Genomic DNA, 25,529 nt, shown 5'->3' with positions numbered 1-25,529 from the left:
AAAGGCAACGTGTTAAGGCTAACCCAGCTGAGTAGCAGAACAGTAAGTTAGGTTGGCAAAAATTATAAATATAATATACTAATGATAACACTTAACATAAGAAAAAACCCAAACCAACACATATAGAATATGCATGATTTATTATAATACCAAAAACCTTAACAGTGTTCTGTGGTACTTTGACAATGCTTCATTTTGTTTAATATATACATGTATTTTAAAAAAGAATGACATTTTTACAAATTAAAATCTTACAAATTTCTATGGTGCAAATTTATGGTAAACATTCTAATGAGATGTAAAAAAAACCTCTTGTAGATATTTATCTACAGCTGATGAAATTCTAAGATCAAATGTTTAATTTTCTGTTTCTTTAGAATTGGTTACAAGACTAATGTAAAAACAAAATATTTTATTTTTGTAATGCTCCTGAAAACGTTATGGCATCAAAGGGAAAATTATGTGTCCACTTATAAACCGCTGTTTTAGAAGGGGATCAGGGGCAAAGTCCACCTTTGTATGTAGTTGTAATGCTCCAAATGCTTTTCAGTTGTTCAGAAAGCAAGAAACAGCAGTATGGTGTATGGCATACAGTAAATATAAAACTGACAAACCTACTGACAGTGTCTTGGCCACAAACCAGTGTCTGAGGCATGAAACAGCACGGCTACAGAGAATTGCTTCAGATGTTTATTTTCATTTTTGTTCTTATTTGAAAGACATAAAACTAAGTATTCAGGAAAGAAACAATAGCTCATTCAACAGCCAGTAAGTACAGTATTGACCTCTGTTGTTGGCAGCCACGGGCACAAAGTTATATAAAGGCCATCTCTTTAAAAATACTGTACAACAGGGAAAGATGCCTGCATGATTAATGAGGAAGTAACCTACCTATGTTTTAGAAAGCAGTTAATTTTCTTATACATAATTTATACCCTATAATGAAGGCTGTAATATTGTCAGTCTTTCGGAAAATACAAATGTCTTCAGAAGGATAGCTTGTTCATTTGCTTTTCCTCAATAGCTCAGGTCTAAGAAATGTGCCAGGAGTGATCAGGAATAATTGTCTGAGTAGGGCAAGTCTAGTTACTTGATATTTCAGAAAAATTAATGGAAAAGAGTCAGATGGTATAGACGGGAACTCTCAACATTACATGCCATGAAAGCCAGAAGGCAGGCACTGGGGATAGCAGCACTACTGTGGTAACCACACGTATCGAAAATATTGCCAGACACACTGCAGGATACGAGTTTTGTGCACGTTTGGTTACCCATCAGCTGTCCAAAAGTTACTGAGTGAGAAGGAGAGAGTCTCTGAAGTTGATTGAACTAGCGTGGCTAATCTCTAGCAAATCACCACCACACATACTTTCTGAAGAGTATGTTTGTGCTTAACAAACAAACCAGTGAGTCTGGGGAAAATGCAGAAATAAGCAAAATAAGAGATGGCAATGACATTTACAGATTTACTGACAACTCAATTCCTTGCATGTTCCATGTCCATTTACTGTTTTATACTGCAAATATGGACTAAATTTGTAGATCAACATTTAAAGGGAAATTTGAATAGCCAAAAATATGTACAGAACATATGTACTTCCCATTAAAAACCCCTTTTGACTAAGTGTGTAAAATATGTCTGAAAAACCTGTCACATCTTCATTTCCCAGAAGGGAATTCACACTCCTCCAGGTCCCCAAGTGCATGCATTTTTATTAGCAATTACATATTACAATTCCAGGTTTTTCCACATATGGGACCCTCTTTTGTGAAATGTTCTGAAATACACTGTAGACAGCCAACTGGAGTTTTTTTTTTTGTACAAATATATGTGAAGATGCTTCACACTGGTCTGTAAAAAATAAAGTTACAATAAAACAGCTGCATGCAGCGACAGCATAGACTTTTGTAAATGTTTTTGAAGGGGTTGGAAAGGGGAAGTGAGCTGTAATTTTGAGGTCAATTGGAAATCTCCTTCCAAAATCCCAAAGCACAGATAGGCCACCAAACCCATTTTGCAGCACTCTAAAATTGTGCGATATGTTTTGTGATTTTTTTAAAAAAATTCAGATCTTTTCAAAACTCCCTCCCTTAATTTAATGATATTTTGTATGAATGTTGTGTTCCAGTCAAATGTCAGCCCAAATCAATCTAATACCAACAATATTAAAATCCTTAAAGTCAAGATACCAAGGGCAATATCTAATCCTTATGTGCAGAAAAAAGATTTTACCCCAGTCATTTGATAAAGAGATGCTTCGTTGCACCATCAATATTAGATGGTCCAACCCAATTTGCCCTATATTTCCCCCCTATATACAGTATGTAAAGTCTGTCACCCAAAGAAACCACTCATTGTTCAAAAATCAAGAGAAAAGTCCATCTCCCAGAACATTCAAACATTGTCTACCCACAATGGAAAAAGAGGGAAAATACTAGGTGGAAACGTTTAAAATCACAGGCTTCCAAAAATGTTTAAAAATTAAGAAAAAACACACCATGATCTTTAAGCACTACCCTTTCCTTCTTTAAAGCAGGTAAGCTTTGTTAATTCCAAAACATCTATGAACAGGTTGCACCTGGCTGAGGTACATTACTACACTGAGTACATCAAATGTAAGGCCTAAACTTGCATGCCACTAAATGTTTTTCATGGGATGTTTAACACTTCTGATTAGTTCAAGATCAAAAATTATATACACAGGTATCTTGAAACTACATTTCTGAAAGACAGACAACAGACTGAAAACACAGGGCCAGAGTGATGTACAAGATCACTGTGTCATAGAAAAGCATTACGTGTATCTCTACAGACCAGTACAGTAGTGGTATTTTTGAGTCATCTTTGACTATCCTCATTTACATACACAAACCCATTCATTTTACAAGTTGATTACATTTTAGCCGTGCAAAGCTCTACCAAAGTCAGGTAGTATACTTACATCAGTCGCTATCTGTGGTGACTTCTTTTTTAGGAGGAGGTTCATACTGATGGTTACTCATTAATTGATCTGGGTCATTTTCTTTTTTTTGAGACACTGACCTCCATTCCTCCTCCTCCACACCAAAGGACACTTTTGCTGAAATTTTACAATAGCGGAGATTAGAAAGTACACTTAGTTCATTTGCTTGTTTCCTCGGTGCCTTTGGATTATAAAGGCAACTTAAATATGTGGCTTTATCCATCAGTTGAGGGTTGAATGCCCAAGACCCTCCATTTGCATGTATTTCAGTTTCTTGTCCCAATAAATATGGATTTGGTGTCAGTAGGGTAGTGGGGGATGTTCCCTTGCTCAGATCAGGAGGCTCAATGGTACAGTCTAAATTCTGGCAAAGTTTCCCAAAAGATGAGCCTTCGGTAGGTAGTCTGAAAACAGAATAATACGTTTTCTTGAGTTGTTTTCCTGATGGACTTTCATTCCAGTTTTGCTCTAATTCCTTCTTCCATGGGTTGGAAAGCACAGAACCTTGTTGCAGAAGAGACCTGTGAGACTGCTCTGGCAGACGAATGGTCTTAGAATGTAGTCCAATCTCCAGGGGCCGTCTGCTTTCTAAATATGGACTGGCAGAGGGGTTGTCTCCTGCCACACAAAGCTTAGCATCTGTGTTGCCAGCCACTAACATGGGGTATTTAGAGTTAGAATATTTCATATCTGGTTCATTCTCTGTTTTTGGATTTATCTGTATATTCTGGAGCTGAAACTCGTCCTTTTTATTACAAGTAAATTGCTGAATTCCTGTATTCCTGGAGGCCTGGCGTGAGTGAGAAAAAGTACCATCATAGCCTGCAACACTGATTTCTTCTGCTTGACTTTCATAAACAGTAAGAGAAGGATTTGTAAAGGATCTGCTCCCTTTTGATACAGCAGGTTGGCAGAGAGACTCAGGGCCAGTTTCCTTTCTGCATTCTGCATCGTCACATTCATTACGATCGGCTGCTATAGAAGAACAGGCATTTCCCAAGCAGCTTCTGCAAGGACGGTTGTCAGTATTATGCCAGGTTTTATTTTCAATCCTCGAATTGTCACGGGGGGCTAACAGCTCCCTAGTATTCTTTTGGCCGTCTGTGTCATTTGAGCTAACAACTTTCACGAACTCATATGAATTGTGCTCAGTACCGTCAGATTGAAATGCCTTTGTTTTCTCCTGGTCAATATCAAACTGAGCTCCCTCATTTTCATTAAGCATGAATTCAGCATCAGTACTTGCATCTCTCAGTCCGCCTACACTTTTCTCTTCGCTTGGAGAAATGTGCATTTTCTGCTCCGAAATAACCTCATCTGACAAATAACAGCTGGGCTCCCTGTCTGCTATACCTTTACGTTCAACTTTGTGAACGTCCAATAAAGGAACTTTACTAATATTCGGACTGGAAGTTTCAGAGTCAGGTGCCAGGGTTCTTTCATCTGCACTGAGAGGGCGGCAAGTATAGACAGATGCCATAGCGCTGAGTTGTAGAGATTTAACATGGCAGAGTTCTCTGTGTAAAATACTTGGAGATGCAGGAACACAACCTTCTTCACCTCCTGCAAAATGCTCATTGATGGTATTATATGTTTGTGTCAGTGCATCCGAATCAGTTTCTGCATCCAAAGACTTCCAGTCCTGGGCAACATGTTCATTACGTGCATTCTCGCATCTTCTGGACAGGAGACTATTGGCACCTACAGAGGCATTTCCTAACTGCAGTTGCTCCAAACTATCCACTGTCCTGCTCTGATCTTTTACAATGCATTTTTCAGTGCTCCCTTGAAATTCATTGATGGATTCAACAATTGCCTTACTTAAAGACTGGCATTCAGCACCAGCTTCTTGGTGAGATATATTGGTTTGTTGGCCCAGCTGCAGAGTTATTGTCTGAGGAAGTCCACAAAAATTTTTACTGTCATCTCCAGGCAACTCTTGATGGCAAATTCCATCAGGAGCAAAGGAAGCGTGTGCAACTGGCAAAGTGCTATTTTTATCCTTTTCCCATTTGTTTGTTAGTGGCTCCTCACTGTTTATACACTGGGCAAGGAAAGTTGTGGTCACTTCTTGTTCTGTAAGATTTAGGTTAAATACAAAACACCACGACACATTATAAATTCTGCTAAAAATTCCTTATCACAGTTTCTACAGGTTGGTACCAAGTGTTTGAATACATGTCCCCAATTCATAGCAACAAACCAGTGATCTGCACACAAATATTCTGGTGGTAGATGGAGTGAGATGCTTCAGAAGGAGATGTAAAACCCTTTCAAGTTGTGTGTTAAAATACGCTTTCTGCCTGAGTCTAGCTGATGATTATTGTAGCTGAAATATAGTGATGATTAGCCCCTGTTGTCTTACAATAGATCACAACTGAAGCTATCCTTACCTGCATACTTCATAGTTGAGTTTCACAAAGTTGTTTGCTGGCCATCATCATTTGGCAGTTATTTCCAAAAATTAATTATATACTGAATAACTGAAAATATATTGCCTTTTATTACAAACACTTACAGGTGAAATACTTCTAAATTCCCTTCGTGGTGGTGCTTTACATTTTCAAGGTGCTAAAACAAACGTTAACCCATTTGTATAGCTGATGGACAGATCGAAGGAGAACGGAAAGGGGAAACATCTATTGAATGGCATGAAAATTTTTAAAATCTTGTATTTTAAAATTGATTTCTGCTGCTCTTGACATTATACATGGCAAGTAGCATCCAAGCACTTGCTGGCCTGCAGCGCACACTGCTGCCAGCGGTGAGTTGAGGCATAATGCTAAGCAGAGAGAGCCTGCATGGTCTCATTGCTGCCCAGGACTTTTATTATGCAATATGCTTCATTTGTCAGCAGCCACAAGCATCAGCACAGGGCACAGACTGTTTCTTAGCATTAGCTCACACAGATCCCCTTGCCACAACAGCAGTCCCACAGACTGATGTTCGTTAGCTGCGGAAGGCAAAACCTCTTCATAAAATTGTGTGTAAATTTAATCCAAAGCAGCAGTGCATAGCCTATACGGTATTGCAGCATTGCTACACTTTATGGTAGTGACTAATCTCCAGTCATTTCCAGGGCTGCTTCTTTGCCCTCTGCTTTTCCCTTCTCTGGGAAAGTTTAACTAAAAGGTTAATGGTGAGTCTATCATTACCTTTCAGAAGATCCACGTCAGAGGGGGGAGCCTGCGTGGACAGATCTAATTGCTCTCCTGGAGTCAGAAGTGCAGTCTTCAGCTCTTTTAATACTTTCTGAGCAGTTGGGCAGGGCTGGTATTCATTGCAGCAATTTGTATGGTATTTCCAAAATCTCTCTTTTGTTAATTTATTATTCTTTAAGGAAGATTCTTTGTCAGGTTTCTCACTCCTGGGTATTCTACAGCTGGGCCTCTCTTCTCCCAGTCTCTCATTATTACAGAAAGACTGGGGATGGATACCTTTTCCAAGAAAGGGGCTAACTAATTTGCCCTGCACTGCAGGCTTAATGCCTTTATTATCTGGGTTGCTGGCACCAACATATTCTCTAGGGCTGGCTAAATCTGAAAGTGGGGAGTTGGCTGGTGCTTCAGGTTCTGGAGTGAGGTTGACATCCCCTGTGTTCGTAGTCTCTCCCTGATTGTTGCTTTCACTCTGTGCAATGCAACAGTTCTTGAGATAGATGTCTTTCTGCAAGTCTGGTTCTTTCATTCCTTGATCTTTGGATCTGTCCTCAGTAGTATCTGTGGACTCACTCTTTATAAAATGTTCTCGACATAAAGTCTCGCAGTCTGTGTCTCTTCTTGAATGCACCGAGTTGGCCTCAAATCCATTCTCAGAATTTCTTCTAGATGCACTATCTCCATGAGCCTCTGTTAAATGACTGGAGATGCTGAAGTGAAAGGGGCTCCAGGATTTACTTCTCTTGTTAGAGGCAGTGTGAATTCGGTCTCTGCCTGTTTGTATATGTGTAGCACTTCCTGCTGGAGAAACTACATTTACCAAAGTCCGGGAACACTGAGAACCAGAAAACCAGGTAATGGGACTCAAACCCTGCTCTTCCCGCTGGGTTTCAAAATATTTCACCAAGGCTGCAAAACAGAGGGAACAAAGTTGACATACTAGAGTTATCTATATTGTAAATACGTATTTTAATCATATGCACAAATCTCACTTCTCTCCACTGAGTTGTAACACAGAAATACACAAACACCTCTGCATACCGATGAAAAGGCATTGCTTCACAAGTGTGTAGACTGAGCACATGCACCCCTCCACCCCCCTACTGGAACTGGAAACAGAGCCCAGGAACTAAATGCAGAAAGCACATTAGATTTGTTATAGGGATTGAAGTATGTGTCTGCCATGCAATATTTTAATAATTTATTTATAAAAGGTCACGTTCTTTTAAATAAGGACATAATTCTAAAAGCGAAAAATTTTCTTCCAGTGATGCCTCACCAGTGGAGCTGAAAGCACTTTACCCTAATACTGTATAGGGAAATATACAAATCCTGACGGATGAAGATGCTCAGTGAATCAGCATTCCCATTGTACAGTAGCCATCACTGAGAATTCTTGCTGGTTCCGCAGTTGTAGCAGATTCCTTGCAGCAGTCTCCATTACAATGGGCCACCTCATTCAACAGCAGGCCCCTTGAGACTCTGCAGAGCAATGGGCCTCTGAGCAATGGCTACTATAGCAAAATGCACACATGAGAGCTATTGCTACCTATCCTCTTCCCGTTCCAAAGTGACAAACGCCCAACCTCCCCACCACCATTTCTGAGTAATCACTGGTTTCAGAGTAGCAGCCGTGTTAATCTGTATCCACAAAAAGAAAAGGAGGACTTGTGGCTATAGCTCACGAAAGCTTATGCTCAAATAAATTTGTTAGTCTCTAAGGTGCCACAAGTCCTCCTTTCCTTTTCTTCTTCTAATCATTGTTACTCTTTATTTGAACTTACCAGATTCCCTATTCTCCATCCACTCCCTCATCGGGATTGTTTTTTCATGGCTCAACGATGAGCAATGCAAACCATGGTCCCTTTCTGGAGAAGGTTGTTTCTCCACATTAGGAAGTAAGCCCGGTGCACTGACACATCTGGGGATTTCAACTGCTCTCTCCACATTTTTGCTGCCCACTTGCTGGAGTGCTGGGCTTGTGGCTTTGTCTGGACTTTCAGTTAATCTTTCAATTTCCATTCCATCTTTACAGATCGTCATGATCTTTTTACCTGTGGGACTGTGAGCCGGCAGCACGGCCACTCCAGGCATCTTCACTGGGGAACTTGTTTCTGAATGTTCTCTGCTGGATTTGGATGTGTTGTTCAAATGGTCACACAGTGCTTTTTCTGTTGTGTCAGCTTCACTTTCCTTCTGAAAGCCCCTTGTTGTATTTGCTTTTATCACACAGCTATGAGGAAGTGAGGATACTGAAGGGGCATTGGTCACACTCCTTGGGAACTCTTCCACAGAGTCCTTCTGTAAGATGTGTCCATCCTCTGCCTGATTAGCAACTCTGCTATATTTCCAGTGTTTTGTGACAAAATAGACAATCAGACACATGATGAAACTGAAGAAAAGTCCTCCTGCAGGAGACAGGATAAGAGTCAGACCACGTTCATGGCTATATTTTTTAAGTTTATATGTGAACTTGGTACTTAATCATAATAATAGTATCCACAAGTACCAAGCATGATACAGGCAGATTTCATGCAAGTTTTTCACCACACAGCTCTGTTAAAGCACCTGCTCTGCAGCTCCACCTGATAGTCCATCCACACCCCCTGAACTTTCAGTGAGGATCTGCATCATCCCCTTCCAAGCCATTAGCTCCCCTTCCCCGCTGTTCCACAATGCATCCCATTCCTGGCTTGGGGCTCTCCTGCCCAAGGACTGCGAACTGGGTGCTCATGAGAAAAGCCTCACAAAGCAGGCTAAGCAAATAAAAATGGAAGAATTTTTATAATATTTACACCTTTAGATTAATGTGAAGTATGAACAATGCAAACAAACAGCTTCCAAACTATGTTGCATTGCTAGAGTTTACCTGTGAAGCCATAGAGCGCGTTAAATTTTGAAGTGCTTTCCTGTGGTAGATTTCCTGTGTGAGTTGGAAAACCACAGACTTCAGGCCCAACACTCAACATATGGCGTCCCCTCAGGCTTGGCGGACTATTGCAAACCAGGCCACTGGGTGTCTGAACTTTCTCCTTCAGTAACTGCATGGAGCTCACCAGATGACAGTTGCAGGTCCAAGGATTTTCATTAAGAGACAAGGAGGTAAGAGAGTCTGGCATGCTGGCCAGTGCAGTCATCTTATTCTTAAACAACCACAGATGCGTCAAGGCCTGCAAAGGCTCGAAAACATCGTTATTAACAAACAGGATTTCATTGCTTGATAAATCCAGTTTGGTCAATGATGCTAGCCCATAAAAAGTGTCCATGGAAAGATACTGAATGAAATTGGAAGACACAATGAGTTCGTTCAGCTTAGCCAAACTTTCAAAAGTTCTTGGAGGAAGATATGTAATTTTGTTGTCAGAAAGGAGGAGTTTGGTGAGCAGGGGCATCTCCAAGAACCAAGAACTTTTCAGCGTATCCAAGGCATTGTTTGTAAGAATCAACTCCTCGAGGATTCCAAGACCAGAGAAAGCCAAAGGCTCAATCCCACAGCTCAGCAGGCAGTTACTGCTGAGATCCAAACTCCTCAGGCTGCTGATGTCCTTTGCAACAAAGGTCAGGTTTGCAAGTGAAGAGAACAGAAATCCAGTTATGGAGAGCAAATGAAGCCTGGGGAAGTTCTGAAAAGACAGTGGTGGTATCTTGCTAAGGTTTCCGTGCCGTAATAGTATTTTCTCTGTGGAGTTTGGCAAACCTGGTAAGACTGAGGTATAAAAAACGTGTTAGGAATTAAACTACAGGAAGACAAGAGGCTGCTCTAATTTAAGTTGGGTACCAGCCCTGGGATGAGACTACATTGGACAAGTACAAAGGACTACAGCTGAGGATCAGACCACAATGATTGAAACTGATCTACTCAAAGACAGACCTTGCTGTGCTGCTCTCCTAAATATCCATCCTTTTGTACTTGGCATAGGGCCTACTACTGTATTCATAGGTTCCATCACAACCTGGACTGGATAATGTGTCTTTTATATGGCAATTGCTTTTTCCTTTTTATAGTTTTTCAAGTGAATATATTTTTACTTCTAGACCTATTTCTTATAAATATAAAACACCACTGTTCAAAAGCAACATGTAATTTCAGAATTCCACTAACTACTATTCTCGTCTATCAATTGGTAGCAACAGGAACGCAGGAGAGGAATAAAGGCTTACCTTCCTGAAGCGACGAGACATGCTCACATTCTGCTAGCCCCGTGGAGCAGTATTTACAGATTGGAGGACAAGACGGGGCTACTTCCAGGAAAATCAGAAGAAGAAAACTAGCAAGAGCCAAAATACCTATTTACACACACAAAATCCAGTTACAAACACACATATTCTAGAAAAAGTTCTTTTTGAGGATCTTCTTAAACCTGCAGTATTCTGACTTACTTCCTATAGTTGCTCTATATCTATTGGGATACTATAGATTAATAGGCTATGCATCAAGAGGAGTATTTGGCATCTTTTCATTTCACTGTAACAATGTTTTAGTCTTCCTTAATATCAATTACTGCTTACAAAAGTAATTTAATTAAAAAGGGCCCTTGGGTATTGAAAATTTAAAAACAAAGGTTCTTTTTAACATTGCTCTGAAATTTGTAAAACTTTCTGCAACATTAAGTGCCACACACACTACTGACTGACACATTGTGATAATAAGAGTTAGATGGTGATTGTTTCTAGTGAAGTTTCTGCATTCATATTGTAGAATACCATATGGTATTTATTAATTCAGTAAATATCACCACTCTTCATTGGCAGTTTATTAACTGATGCGCACACAGAGCAGGGGTTTTCAAATTATTTCATAGAGTGCACCATATCTTAAGAGAGCAGTTGCCTTGCCGACCGCTACCCCGCCCCATTTGTAATCCCATTCACCATCTCATAACATCCCCATGGCAACTACAATAATGGCTTATATGGAAAATCAATATTAAGGAAATATTTCGGGTATTTTTAACTCTCTTGAGGCAATGTAACAGCTAGTAAAACAGAAAAGAGCACTATGTAACTGGCCAATCTCTGTGTGGACCGCTGTTGCCATGTATCATAAATGGGGATTGTATATACTGTAATATGACATCATTTTTCTTGAAAAATTTGTTATTTTCTCATTTGATGTAGAAAACATTCAGATACCATATCACTAAACATGAAAATATTTAGATGATGTATCTTAACATGTTATTTTGTTAACTTATTTCCTGAATTGTTTTCTATATCACCAGCCATTCCCTGTTCCAGCACATATCTTGGGCTATATAAATTCTGCCAATTAATGTTCTTTCCAAAGCATACTGCTGGCATTTTCTCAACATCTGGGAATATAAACAATTACATTTGTGTTGTATAACCTGACTACATATTGGAATAACTCCAGGCATGGGATTTATTTGCACTGGTTATAAACTCATCTTTTAACTTGTTCAAAAATATTACAAGTAAAAATATGACTATTATTAGCCAAAACAAAAAAATGCTAGAGTCAGGTTTAATACTTGCATCTTTTTTTCAAACAGCTAGTTAGATGCACACACACACACACACCTTTGAAAATATTTCTAATCTTCAGTGTATTTTTCTGAGGAAGGCTGATTCTGATATTTACTTTACTGTAGTAATTCTGGGTAACTATAAAGGAAGAGGGAAGAGTGTCTTGTGGAAAGTAGATTTCAGTTTCAGGCAGCTGCAAATGTATGTCTTCTTTCATTAAAAAAATTGATTACATTCTCAACCTAACTTTTAAAAAGTTGGGCTGGCAATTAAATGCCAAATTTGAATTGACAGTTACTACAGCTCCACAAATAAAAGGATACATTATGGTTTATGTGCACAATTACCCAGATTACAAGTGTTAGCACAGTAATTGTGTATTGAATTGTATGGCCTACTTTAAAAAAAAATTCTATGACTAACAGGAATGCCTTTCCTGAATAGGAGAAGAGGTTTTTCCAACCTAGAACACTTGGGAAACTCAAGAATGAATTCACTACAACTGCAATATTTCCATAAATACGACATGCAACCTTTTGGATTACTTCTGAGTTCACATTTTACAGTAATAATTCAATGTTATTTTTTCCTGATAATTTCAGCTCACATGACACACCATTTATATACAAGAGCATTCCTTTCTCATTTTATATTTTATTACTTTACAGAAATCGCGCCTGAATACATTTTGACCACTGCCTGAAAATATTTATGCAATATTTGATTTCTGACAAGTCGAGTTTCCCACTGAATTCCTAGCACAATTTCAATCCAAATGTTTGTTGCTAGAATTAATAAAAGTTGGAACTTACAGTTCATCTTCAGAAATGCATTGGACTTTTCTGTTAAAAACTTCAGCTTCCCTTGAGTACAAAAAGCTGTCACTTGTCAGAGTATTTATGCTTCATGAAAACATGGTTCACTAATTGGACCAGTCATCCATGTTAAGATTCATTACAGATTAACAAAAATGAGGCAGGTTCAAACAGGTGCTCTCCTGAATTAATAAGACTGTTACAAAACTAACATTAAAAAGCTTAGTGGTAACATTTTAAAAGAATGAGAAAAAACACAATACAAAAAATGCAGAGATGACACTCCATACTTCATCCATAACCAACAGCACAGGAAAACCCCTGCCTTGGGAAAGAGATGTTTACAGCTAGAGATTACCCATATTTCATAAATGCTGGTGGAAGTTAATACTCTTACATTATGAATAAATTGTTTGTACAAGGATGCATTTTACATTTGGGGTCATGTAAGCACCATGCAAATGGTGGTTCCTATGTTTTTTGTATTAAATTCACATTCTAGGAGATTACAACAAACTGAATTTACATTAATTAAAATGTAAAATATAACAGGAATAATGTTTATTAAATAATGAAAAGAGACTGATAAATTTGAGTGAGTGAATGGTATTTGTGAGCCTAACAGCAAAACATATTTACTTTAAATCTACTCTCAGCAAAATCCTTACTCTGCAAAAAAAAAAAAAAAAAAAGGGGGGGGGGGGGCTGTGGAGTGGGGAGAAGGCAGGTGCCAGCTGTATAACAAGAAGGAATTACAATATTTCTAAACAAATCCAAACAGGCAGAATAATTTCTTTGTGATTTGCCATCAGCCCTAAATCAGAGCAAATATAAGCATAAAAATGGAGCAGGTGTCTGTTGGATGTAATTGCAAACAGACTAACAACTATCAGTTCTCACTTACATGAAAATCCATGAGAGACTGCGGAACAAGATCTAATGTTACAGAAGATCAGCCATAGATAATGGCTCACTGTAGACAAACATTTCTAGTTACATGGTTTATTAGTCATATTATAAATTATTAATTGAAAATACAGTGAAAACCTAGCAAAGCCTACCAAAAAGACTGTGTGGTGCATATAAAATACCACTGTAGCTCACGAGATATCTTTGCATTATTAGTAGTAAGGATTTTTTATATATATATATATATATATATATATATATATAGAAAAAGAGAGAGCGAGAGAGAGAGAGCATGCAATTAGCAATCCATTTAAGGGGGTATAACCCATTAGCATGACATGATACATGTTAACATTTCATTTTTTGTGCAAGTAAATTGAAAATTTTACATTAATTTTTAGTGCCCATGAATATGCCAGATTGACAATCCTGACTACTAATGGTCTCTGCCAATGAGTAGAGCTAGTCAATAACCAGAGCAGAAAGGCTCCATACGCCATGAACTATCCGTTTCTAGGCAGCTGGAAAATTCTAGGGCTAATTTATAAATTTGCCTACTTAGTGCAATGCTTGAATCAAAACCGTAACGATATGGGTTATTTCAAGGAGGTGAGTAATGGGATTTGGAGTTTTCTACATCCCTGGTGCAAAACCAGCTTAGAGATAAAAATTTCAAAAGTGCTAAGTGACATAGGTACCTAAGTCATATCTATTTCAGTACGTAAATCTCTTGGACATTTCTGGAAAATTTACCTTAGATGATTAATGATCAAAACTCATTACTCATCTGAAAGCGGTTTGATTGCCTAGATGAAATGAGTTTGGTGGGTCTCAGTCAAGCTCCCTGTAAATAAATGATCACGTCACAAAAACCTTGATGACATGTGTCACCCTTTTTTGGCACCACTAATTGACTGGGCCATGGAGAAAAGTCCCCTCTCATCCTTAGAGGTGCTTTTCCAAAACATGGTTAAGGCATTCTGGAAGGGCAGTATGGAGCAGTCTGCATTGCTCCTGAAGTATGTATAATAGAGGATTTCAGCTTCCAGTACTGTCAAGTCTGGCATGTTTCACCACAACTGAAATGTTATACAACAATTTTGGTTAAACAGGCAGCCTATAGCACATGGAACATTTTTTGATGAAGTGCAATGAGTTTACGTTGATTTCATTGGGGAGTGGCTAGCAATTCGCACTTGATGGGTCTGTTTCCACCTCTGCCTGGTCCACCTCCCACGATTTTCCACGACTTCATGCAAAAGATCAATGAAGGTGTATTCATTATTTTCGAGTAATGTATCATCACATGGGGAGGAGGTGTGACCAGATTTGTCTGAGGATGCTGGTGAGTCAAGATTGTCATTGCAGAATCCAGCCTGCGAAGGTACATCTTTGTTATTCTTATTTTTTTTTACAGTCTCAGAGCCTCTGAATCCTCTTCCAGGCACTGAGATGCATGCATTTTCCATTGTGGCTATTTGCTTGGCTCCTTTCTTAAGTGGAGATACTAATTTGTTTTCTGGTTTTGCTTCTCTCTTTAACTCAGGTTTACCACTGCTGTAATCATGAATTGCCTTTTGTTCCTTTACAGTATGTAGATGGAGATTATACTGATTTTGTTCATCTTTGAATTCTGTTTTCCTGACTGCTGCTGGGACACCAGGATCACTAGTGGGCATACAGAAATGTGCCTTGAAAAAATCCTCATAATTTAAAGTGTTTTGACTTTCGTCCCTTTTGCATTTTTCATACGGCCAAGTAAGAACTCTTCTCAAAGAACACAGCCTCATATTTACATTTTTACTCACAGCACCTTTTTGTTCAGTGCCAGGTACACTGGGTGACTCTTCAGTTGTACTAGCAACACTTAAATACAACAGAGGTTCAGCGTTCTCTGTATTACCACTTCCTTTAATTTCATCATTCCAACACACTTCTGAAATTCCATGGTCCTGCAATGACTGCTTTAACAGTTCCGAATGATCCTTTTGGGGGGTTTCTACGCTTAGTTCAGTTGGTGAAGTGTTTGCATTGTGACTACACATAGCCTTCTTATTGCAATCTTGCAAGCTATTAAAATACCACAGTTCTATAACATTGTTGCAGTCTTCATTTTTCATGCAGGCTTGTTCATTTATTACTGTACAAGAGGTTTTGGGTTCCTCCTGGTTCCCATCAGTTGGTCTATGGTGTTGAGAACTACTGTGTTGAAACTCAGTTCTCAACATAATTGGTGAGGCAGATTTTGCACGAGTTTTCTGCATTCTATTTTGTTGGGTTTTGTCAATTTTCACGGTTGTCTGTACATTTTCATCTGACAGTCCTCTGCTCCTCAGTCTCTCTGTCATCCTGTTAAGGTGGCCGGTTAGTGTTTCATGGCTATTTTCAGCAGTAGCTTCTTTATCTGGCTGCACTTGCTTTTTATCTTGTTTCACCTTCCAGAGCATGAGAAGCAGCAAAAGAAATGAAAAAAACACTGCAAAAATAGTTCAAACAAGTAATTTTACAATTCATCAAAATGGAGAGGCAGTTACAATTAAAAAAAAAAATCAAATAAAAATTAGTGGAGAATTTGTGGAAAGGACAAAAAATTCCTAAAGACAGAACTGAATTGTATAATCAATTCATTCCAGATTGAGAAAGGATGGTATTGATGTTGTTTATAAATGCACACACTGATTTAGTGGCAAAACTGAAAGAAAACTTACTGAGAATGTTTTTGTGTTTTATTGTACATCCATTTGTGTTAATACAAATGGAACTGTTTCTCCAAAGCTAATAATCTAAAGCAGGGGTTCTCAAACTGGGGGTCAGGACCCCTCAGGGGGTCGTGAGTTTATTACATGGGGGGATCGCAAGTGGTCAGCCTCTACCCTAAAGCCCACTTTTCATCCAACATTTATAATGGTGTTAAATAGATTAAAACATTTTTTTTTAATTTATAAGGGGGGGGGGTCGCACTCAGAGGCTTGCTGTGTGAAAGGGGTCACCAGTACAAAAGTTTGAGAACCACTGATCTAAAGCAAAGAAAATGTATTTCTTTTGTAAGTTTCCCTGACCAAAATTCATATTTTTAAAGTTTATTTTAAACATAAAATTCTGCTTTTATGCACATCCTCTATTGAACCAATCTCCCAGGTGGTTTATTTGCATGTTCTTTTTAACTTACACAATATATTAAATATTAAGTTGCACCTGCAGCAGGTTTCATATTTTAAAAACTTCCCCCAGCCTCTTTTTATCTGGAATAATAAATATGCTTTATTCATTATCTCTTTGGGTAATATGGCAAATGGCTTATTATTACTCAAACTATCTGTTTCTGGAATAATACAATTCTTACTTGATGAGTACCCTTATACTACATAACTAAGTATACTAATAATGTATACATTACAGCATTAAGTACTGAAATACATTCAAAATACATTTGAAAGGAATTATTTTTTCTGAAGAGACAAGGAAATTAAAAAAAAAAAACAGCCTGTCATTATTTCTGCAATGGAATTGTGACTGTTTTCAGGGTTTGTCTTGCATATTAACATGCCATTGAACAAGAACATTGAAAAGAGGTGCACATTTTGTGGGCGTAACCCCTTGCTGTAATGGGGGGGAGAGGAGGGGAAACGCTTTCAAGAGCCTGTATTTGAAATTCATTTCACAGTATGAAATAAGATGCTGAAAATTGCACTGTAACACACCTAAACATAGAAGCATCACTGGCAATCCAACTTTATAGAAGTCATTCTCAAGTGATGGTGATATGAGACTCGGTGGGCAGTTAAAGTCAGAGATGTTCCAAACTGGAATTCCCTTCAGGGCTTGTGGGCTCTGACACACCACAGATGAAGCATCTTCCAACACAGAAGCATTCATCAGCTCTGTAAAAACAAATGTGCATGACTAACCTGTGACTACTTAAGATCCTGGGCTCTCACCATTGCTTGCTGAAGTACCCACAGAGCTGCGGGGGCTTAGCACCTTTGAAAACCAGGCCACTTATTTAAGTGACTAAATATGATTCAGGTACCTAACTTAATGCACTCAAGTTTTAACATTTTGGCCTCTGATTCTGATCTCAAGTGTATCATAAGGAAATAATCCTTCACTGACAGAGGGGGATGGTCTACATCACCTAGTAAGTCTTTCCCATCTCGAATTTTGATGATACAATGCATTGTTTCGGTTGTTTTCGTCCACTACACTATTTCCACCTGCATTAGACATAATTCAGCTGAACTGTTAGAACACTGGAGTGTTTGCTGATTAGGTCCATCCAAACATTTAAGAATTTTGTTTCTCTAAGCTGTTGGCCAAGAAGAACCAGTAATCAGAAGCTATGGAATAGTGTTTGAGATAACTGAAAGAAGGTAATATTTTAACTGTGTGCAATATTTCTGCAATTGATTCAACTTTCATTGAAAACGCCATCTTTTGTTCCAAACACTGACCCAATATTATACTACCAGAGTTTCTCACAATCCCCCTTTTACATACTTCTGACACTATGAAACAAATTACCATCACTATGCAATTCAGATCTCTCTCTCAGGTTTATTATGTTTTCATGGCATGATCTTGGAACATGGGTAGCCCCAACTTTGATACTTAGTACTATAAATAATAATACAGTAAGGAAATAATTTATGGTAAGGATACTTTAAGGTGTATCAAATTATTATATATACAGTGAAAGCCTGAACACCCAAATCTCTACTAGCCAGACCTTACATTCTAAAGTACTTCTAAAAAGTTTCACACTTCAGTTAGCTATCTGGCTACAGACTCCCAGTTATCTGAATGTATTTGGAGTTGCCCAAGTGTTCTGGGTGATTGAAATAACACTTTATATTACCTTGCAAAAAAAATCCAAAATCTTGAAGTTCACAGGAACAGTTCCATGGATTGTCCCCCAGTTTCATTACTGGAGACATCAGCCCACTGAACAAATTTCTTGTTAAGGTAGATAAATTATTACCAGACAGATCAATAAAAGTTAGCTTAGACAGATTCTTCAAACTTCCACCCACAATCATATGAATTCTGTTGTTAGCTAAATTAAGGGTTGTCAGGTTAGAGAAACTAGACAACATATGGGGGCCTATTTCCTGAATGATGTTCTGAGACACTGTAAGGTTTTCTAAGTGTCCTGGTTCGGAAAGCCAAGAACCCATAACTGTAGTCAGATTATTTTTATATAAACTGAGTTTGGTGAGACTATGGAAAGCGTAAAAGGCTCTAGGCTCAATTCTTGTGATGCCGCTGTTTGCTAGAGCTAGACTGGTGACAGATTTCAAGTTTGGGCTGTTGAAGACACTTGAGTTGATAACCCCAATCTTCGTTACAACAAATAGAACAGACGTCAGGCCTTCTGGAAAATCTAGAGAATAAAACAGAAAAATGTGCTTGAATACCTAAGGAAAATACCAGTTCATATTCCAAGATTTTCCCCCTCTTCAAGATTTGAAATGAGGATGAGTGACGAAACCTTAATTTGATCTCAACGTGTGATCCTAAAAGCAGTACATATCTGAACATTTTAAATCCTTTTGATAAGAATAAAATGAGATTTATTTTAGGACTATCTATAAAAAGGGAAGGCTTCCACAGGACACAAACTTCAGGAGTTGGAAAACGAAGGCTACATGTTGCTCTTACTCAACAATTACAGTAAAAAATCAGTGACATCCATGTGATAAATTGCAAAGCCATGTAATGAACTATATTTATCTTCCTCTGACCAACTCATCTGCCCTCTTGGCATTGATATATCCAATGGAAACTTATTCTAACATTCCAAACCACTCAGCAGCTTCAGTCACTTTTTCATTTCCACTCCCACTAGCTAAACAAACAAAATTACCCTGGTTTGAGATTTAGGACTGGCAATGTTCAGTTCTGAACCAACAACCAATTTAAAAAGTCTGATATTACAACATTGCAGAGAGTTGACAGAAGTTTAGACTGCTGGAAAGAGGAGTTTCCCAGCTTTTTCTAACAGGACACAATACTTGCTACTAATCCTGAACCCTGAGATTAGTCTCTAAAAGTCAGGTCATTTTTATGTACAGAAAAATCATTCTGGATTATTTTTATTATTGTTTTAAATTTTTTATTTAATTTTTCTCTGAGTATTCTGCAGTTAGATGCTTAGTAACTAAGGCAACTGGCTTTACAAGGTGGAGAGGTAGAAGAGATAGTGACAATGAAATACATGGAAAGATTCCAATTCACCTCAGTGGTCATTGTATCAGGTCCTAAAATGTTTGTAAAATATTTTCCATAAAATGTGGCATATAGATAGCGCAACAGTATGTATAGTACAAAGTTTGTCGGCACTAATGTCAAATGACCTGTGCTATGTATACATAGTTCTCACACACAAAAAATGAAGTTATATGCTTACATATTGTACTAACTTTTAATCACTGATTTGTTAACTGTGCACAAGTCATCTTTCCTCAAGTAGCAGTAACAAGTTCTAAAGCAAATTAAATAGAACATAGGGCGAATAAGTGGGTTTCTTTTGAAATATTTTAAAGATATAGTGGTATGAATTAATTCAGAAGTAAAATAACTCAAATATAGGCAAAAGGTGCAATACAGATTATTAACTTTAAAAAAATACTATTATTCACTTCCCCCCGCCCCCAATTAAGTTTCTCGAACAAAAAATTCCACCCAGAACTATGCGCAATCATTCTGTGACCAGACATTTATTAGGACTAAGGAGCATATCCCACCTCATCACTATTAAACTAATCAAATAAGCTCAAGCTGATAAATATCAACTTTTGAGTCCAGAACATAAATTAGAAGTGAAACGCCTTCCTATCCAAGAAATTTTAAGCAGTAAAGCACAAATATAATTTTTGGAGTGACTTTCACCTTCTCAGTAATCAAGATACAAACCTCTAACATACCGTTTGGAATGGAAGAGCAGAAATACTCCTTTTCTAGCACACACTGGAATCTTGAAGTCTTCATTAGTCCCCAAATCAAAATAAGCTCAAAAATCACTGAAAAGACACGTATGCTTAAACAAAATCATGAAGGAAATGTTTCAATTTTTTTTTAAATTAAGACACACTTATATAACTGATTACCTACCTACCTAATCCCCCAGGAAACTCAAGATGATACTTTTGCTTTGTTTTAAAGTTTTTGCAGACTGAATGGATTAAGAAATTCAGCAGAAGCTAGTTCAAAATTCTTTAAAATACTTTGACCATAAAAAAAGGATGAAGACTTAAAATATCCTTGCTTATATTTAAGGCAAACTCCAAATTCTCCACTTGCAGAACCAAAAGTTTGGCTTCATAGAATAATACCAAGAAAGCTTTACACTATTGAGTTCACAAGGCACTTCTTGCTGAGTTTGATTCACAGCCAGCTATTTCAACATTTTACCAGTAAGTATATCTAGTATGAAAGTCCTTTATTTGAATGCTGCTTTAAGTTTATAGCGCAAAATGTTAAATGTAGGATGAGGAATTTACTTACATTTCATGATGTACAAATTCTTCCTTTAATTTAAAAAGGTCTGGTCAACTTTTGCCTGCTGGAACGCTAATAACTTTTGCCTGAAAGCTTGCATGTGATAAAAGAGCTTAAGCTTGCATGTGGCATTTTTCTGTCAAAAGACAAGCCAAGACCTGTTAGATTATCTTTGTTTCTTACTTTCTCTCCGGTACCACAGTGGTGGGCTAAAAGTGCAGTCATATGGATGACCAGTAGTGCGTATCTGCATGGTATCTCCATGGTTCTGTCACACTGGCAATAATATTTAACCATTTCATGGTATAATATAGTAACCACGTCTATTCTTCTAATCCACTGAAGTTTTAAAGAGATCATTAGAAAAGTGCAGTATGTAAAGAACCTATTTGGCATCAGTTGGTTTGTTAACCATTATTCATTTTTAAGAAAAATTCTTTGTATAGTTAACCAAAATTCACTGTAGCTTGTGAACACAAGCAAACTTTCCAAGGTAGATTTGCACCAAAAGCATAACATAACGAAGATCTTAACTCCTTTTGGGATTAACATAGAAGAGATGTAATTTTTATACCCTACAGCAGTACTCAACTACACAAATTAATTAAGTCACTTCAAACAATTCTCATGAAAAGTGCATAAAAATGACCACTCATCAGAAGCAGAAAAAGCAACTTTAAATGAAAGTCTTTCAGGCTTTCTGTATATTATAAAGAGGCAAAAATGGCACAAGTCAATCTTTTAAAAAATCCTTTGCAGGTCACCTTCATGTTAGTTTTACGCATCTGATGACAAGGTCTTGATGTTAATAGACAAAATATTTCAGCTTTTTTTTTTTTTAAATGTGTCCCCCTCCTTTTAAGTCTTGTATTTTACCTATTGCCTTCTTAACCATACAATGCCAAAATTAGCTGTGGATGCAGTACCTTCACACAGCAATTTCTCCTTCTCATCTTCAACCATACCATAAACATATTTATGTTTCACAAGACTGCTTAAGTATGCATTAAAAATTAAATTATCTTAAAGTGTTGAACGCTGTTGAACTGGATGGTTGGCTGGCAGTTCAGCATTCAGCCATGGGGTTACGGTATTGGAAGAATCAGATACGAGACTGAGATGCAGAGATGTGTGCTTGGTCCTATGGCAAGGAAGTACCACTGATGCTATATTCTCAGGGTAGTAGTTAGGGTTGAAGGGAAGTGCAGTTTTTTTGTATTACATATCTTTTGGGTACTGGCTATAGATCATTATAGTTTCAAAATGCCTACTTAGAGGGAGAGGGAAAGCTGGGATTATGAAGATGAAAACCACTGCAAATGGGAATGAATGGATAATTTAAATCCCAGGAAGTTATTCAGAGCATTCTTGGATTACTGTATTTCCAGAATCATTGTCCCTGGAAGGCAAGAGCTCCCAAAGATCTGAGGAACAGACACTCTGGGTTACATGTCGTCAAGGTTAAAAAAAAAAAAATATTCTGAACTTCCAGTTTGTACACTTCATCATTCTGCTGTCTAGTGTGTAATTAGACTATATTGTATGTTAAATTTCTCAAAATTATACACCAATATTTTCATTGCTGCAGTTATTCTGCAGTAAACTCTTATTGTACTGGAAATGCATTACGGAAATGGGATAACCATAAGACGTCAACAAATGTGACAGTATATGCAAATGCATAATGCACCAATGTTAAAGTTTGAAAAAAATCAAGGCATGAAAAAATTACCACTGTAAAGATGTACATTCCTATTGTTTACAAAACTGCAAGACTAAATATGTATTTTCAAAGAATTATAGTAACCTGTACTGCATTATATTAACCAAAAATACAAGTGGGCTGTAGTTTTAACTCATTTTATAGTACCTACTCTCTTCTTCACCCAACCCAGGCCCAATACAAATTGACAAGTATGGATATTAAACTGAAAGTCGGAGATCCCATTAGAAGCTATTTAAAATTATTTTAGGGCCAAGATTGAAGCTTAAATCTTTTCCAAATAGGTGACCACTTTTGTCATGTGAGCAATGCAATTGTGTGTTTTATCAGTGTATAGTGCATATTTTAGTGAGTCTCATTTGACGTATTCTAAGGGTCCATACTTTTATCCGCACATTTTAACAAAACTAGTAAGATATAAATATAGGTCTGGGAGGAACCTTCAGGACATTCAGCATCTCTATGATGCAGCCAAAGGGCGGGGGGAGGGGGAGAAAGAGTCTAGACCATTGCACCTCCAGCCTTTTCTGACAATGCAAAATGTGAGAAAGTAGGAACCTAAACTTAGAAGACACTTACAAAACAGGCATTGAACATTGTTCTATTTTAGGTGTTAGCTTCTTTTAAAATTTGGTGACTGCTATTGCATGCTTTACCACTCCTTGGAAGGAAAGTACCTAAATTGAAAACACCATAACTAAGTCTACGGCTCTGAAGTTACTCCCACTGATGTCAGTGGCATACTCCTATGGACAAACAGGCACAAACTCTTAATGGAAGCATGGTCGGAACCTCTAAAAGGATGCCTAAGGCTTTTCCTCCTTAGCAAGGGCAAATTCTACTTATAGTTACATTGGTAAGAGTGGCTTTATTGGCTTTAGTTGGCCTTACTGTAACAGAGCAGAATATGGCCCCAAAGTACAGAAGAACTGATCACTGGACAGAACAGCTGAGTTGTAGGACTTACACAGATACACACTATAAGGCCAAATCTTGCCACTGAAGTCAATGGCAAAACTTCAAATGTAATAGAATTTTAACCTGGTGTCCAAGCCAGTTGATGATTCAGTGGGTAGGTGTGTAAATGGAAGACTTTATTACAATTTTGAAAAAGCTGCTCAGGAGGAATGACCTTCCTGATATACAAAAAGTGGGGGTTTTAAAAACTTAATTTTTCCATGACTCTATTAGATAAAAATGAAAGTCAAGTGTATGTTCCCAGACAAAAGACTACGTTGAAAACAGAGTTAAGTTTAAGAATAAATGTAAGTAATTTAGGGTGTCACATACTTTCTAAGGATATTGTAATTAACGCAGAATGTTAGAAACTCAGGAAATTCAGCCTTAAAGGTTAAACTTAACAAATTCAAACGTGCTAAAAAGTACAGAAATGCAGGCAGAGGACCCAAGCAACCTTAACTGTACCCTCTGTGGTACCATGCAATAGCCACATGATTAAGGGGTTTTTGTGAAGGGGGGGTTGTTTTGATTTTTAAGAGTTTATGGTCCCAGATAAAAAAAAAAGTTTCACATAAAGAAATGTATTTCTCCCCCCCCCCACACACACAAACATGGCATTCACATTCCCTTGTACATTCCTCACTAGGCTTTCCTTACTTTCTGCACCCTTGCATACATGCCCCTCAAATTCTACCTCCTACCTGCACCCCTTACATTCCCTGTATGCACCAACCCAAACTAGTTTCTCCTTCCTTCCTGCTCTCTCTATATTGAGTGGATCTGATGCAATAGGTAAGCTTTTGAAAATATTTAGGATTAATGACAATTTGATTTTTTCATAACTGAAAGTTTGAGAGGCTGACATTTTCTGAGAGGTTCATCAAGAACAGCTCTCTTTCAAAGTGGCCACCTTTTCCTGTTGTTCTGAATAGTATTGAGGTTACATGCTCCTTTTAGTTAAAAAAAACAACAAAAACCACTTGGCCAAAATGGCCACTGCCAGTGCCTTCCATTATTCCCAATCGAAAGTGAAACCAAACTGCCCTCAGGAAAAATGGTGGCTATGTATGCTGCCGTGAGGCAGACTGGAAGACATGGAGAATGAGGCGAATGAAGGCAGTGGTCATCTTTACTATTGGCAGCAAAGTCTCAGTCTCACCGAGAACAATAGGAGATGACAGCCATTCTGAAGGAGGGAAGCTCTTCATGAAATTCTCTGAAGATTATTTTTCCATCTCTGCTGAAGAAGAAACTTTGAGGTATGAAGAAGAATGGGAAAAATGGTCATTAATCCTAAAAAGAATTTCTTCAATGAACAGGAGTTTGCATTATTCTGTTAAGATAATGAGGAACAAAAAGGTGGGACATTGGATGCTAAAGTTCTGAAAGGACCCATTTTAAAATTAATTTCAACTCTTAAACTAATGAATGGATTTACTGCAGTCTCAGAAAATTCATTCTATGCCCCCCAAAAAAGGGCTGTGGCTTTTGGGGGGATCTGCTTTACTTTTCATACAAAACAGGGTGAATTCAACTTTACCTGTGGAGCTGTAACTGGTGCCTCAAAATAATCTCACAGATTAACACGGATGCCCAGTTTGGGAAAATATTAGTGCTTTTGAAATTCTGTACGATGATAATAAAATAAACTAAATGACTTGGGGAAGCAACAAGGTCCAGTAGACAGGGGACAAGACTCAGACAGGAGACCTGGGATTTCATTTCTAGCTGTATCACTGACTCACTGTGTAACTTCAGAGTCTGTGTCTTAATTTTTCTATATGTAAACTGGTGATAAAATACTTAAACTAATTTACAAAGTGCTTTGAATGAAACATACTATGAGTATGAATTTTTTTTTAAACTGTTGTATGCTTTGCTGGAAGCCCCTACATGATTTTGGTCAAATGTTATTGTTTAGAAAAAGGTCAAAAGGATGATACTATGCCAACTACTATAGCGACTTCTGCCTTATAATAATCTTCATCTATATGTAAACATAGAATAGCACATCTTT

The 25,529-nt window shown here is 37.8% G+C and overlaps 2 protein-coding genes across 3 annotated transcripts; both read right to left on the bottom strand.

The window, feature by feature from the left end:
• Nucleotides 1-14,473, bottom strand: LOC119563853. 2 transcript variants are annotated; one of them, XM_037879898.2, is made up of 6 exons: nt 12,421-14,473; nt 10,283-10,408; nt 8,991-9,827; nt 7,906-8,529; nt 6,119-7,030; nt 1-5,039 (listed from the first exon to the last, which is right to left on the bottom strand). In XM_037879898.2, the coding sequence occupies exons 1-6, from the start codon at nt 12,425-12,427 to the stop codon at nt 2,944-2,946; spliced, it is 4,602 nt and encodes a 1,533-aa protein (XP_037735826.2). In that variant the 5' UTR covers nt 12,428-14,473; the 3' UTR covers nt 1-2,943. The 2 variants fall into 2 exon arrangements, with proteins under 2 accessions (XP_037735826.2, XP_043386411.1); XM_043530476.1 differs by having other exon boundaries at nt 8,176-8,529.
• Nucleotides 11,084-25,284, bottom strand: LOC119563861. Its single transcript, XM_043530485.1, has 5 exons — nt 20,836-25,284; nt 20,256-20,351; nt 18,188-18,712; nt 17,034-17,213; nt 11,084-15,808 (listed from the first exon to the last, which is right to left on the bottom strand). Exons 1-5 carry the CDS (start codon nt 20,840-20,842, stop codon nt 14,490-14,492), a joined length of 2,127 nt encoding a protein of 708 aa, XP_043386420.1. The 5' UTR covers nt 20,843-25,284; the 3' UTR covers nt 11,084-14,489.
• Between the last annotated feature and the right edge of the window lie 245 nt (nt 25,285-25,529).

Source organism: Chelonia mydas, chromosome 16 (genome assembly GCF_015237465.2).
Source record: "Chelonia mydas isolate rCheMyd1 chromosome 16, rCheMyd1.pri.v2, whole genome shotgun sequence".
Classification (NCBI taxonomy): Eukaryota; Metazoa; Chordata; order Testudines; family Cheloniidae; genus Chelonia; species Chelonia mydas.
The sequence above is the reverse complement of the archived record's forward strand: the minus strand, read 5'-3'. Positions and strand labels throughout refer to the sequence as shown.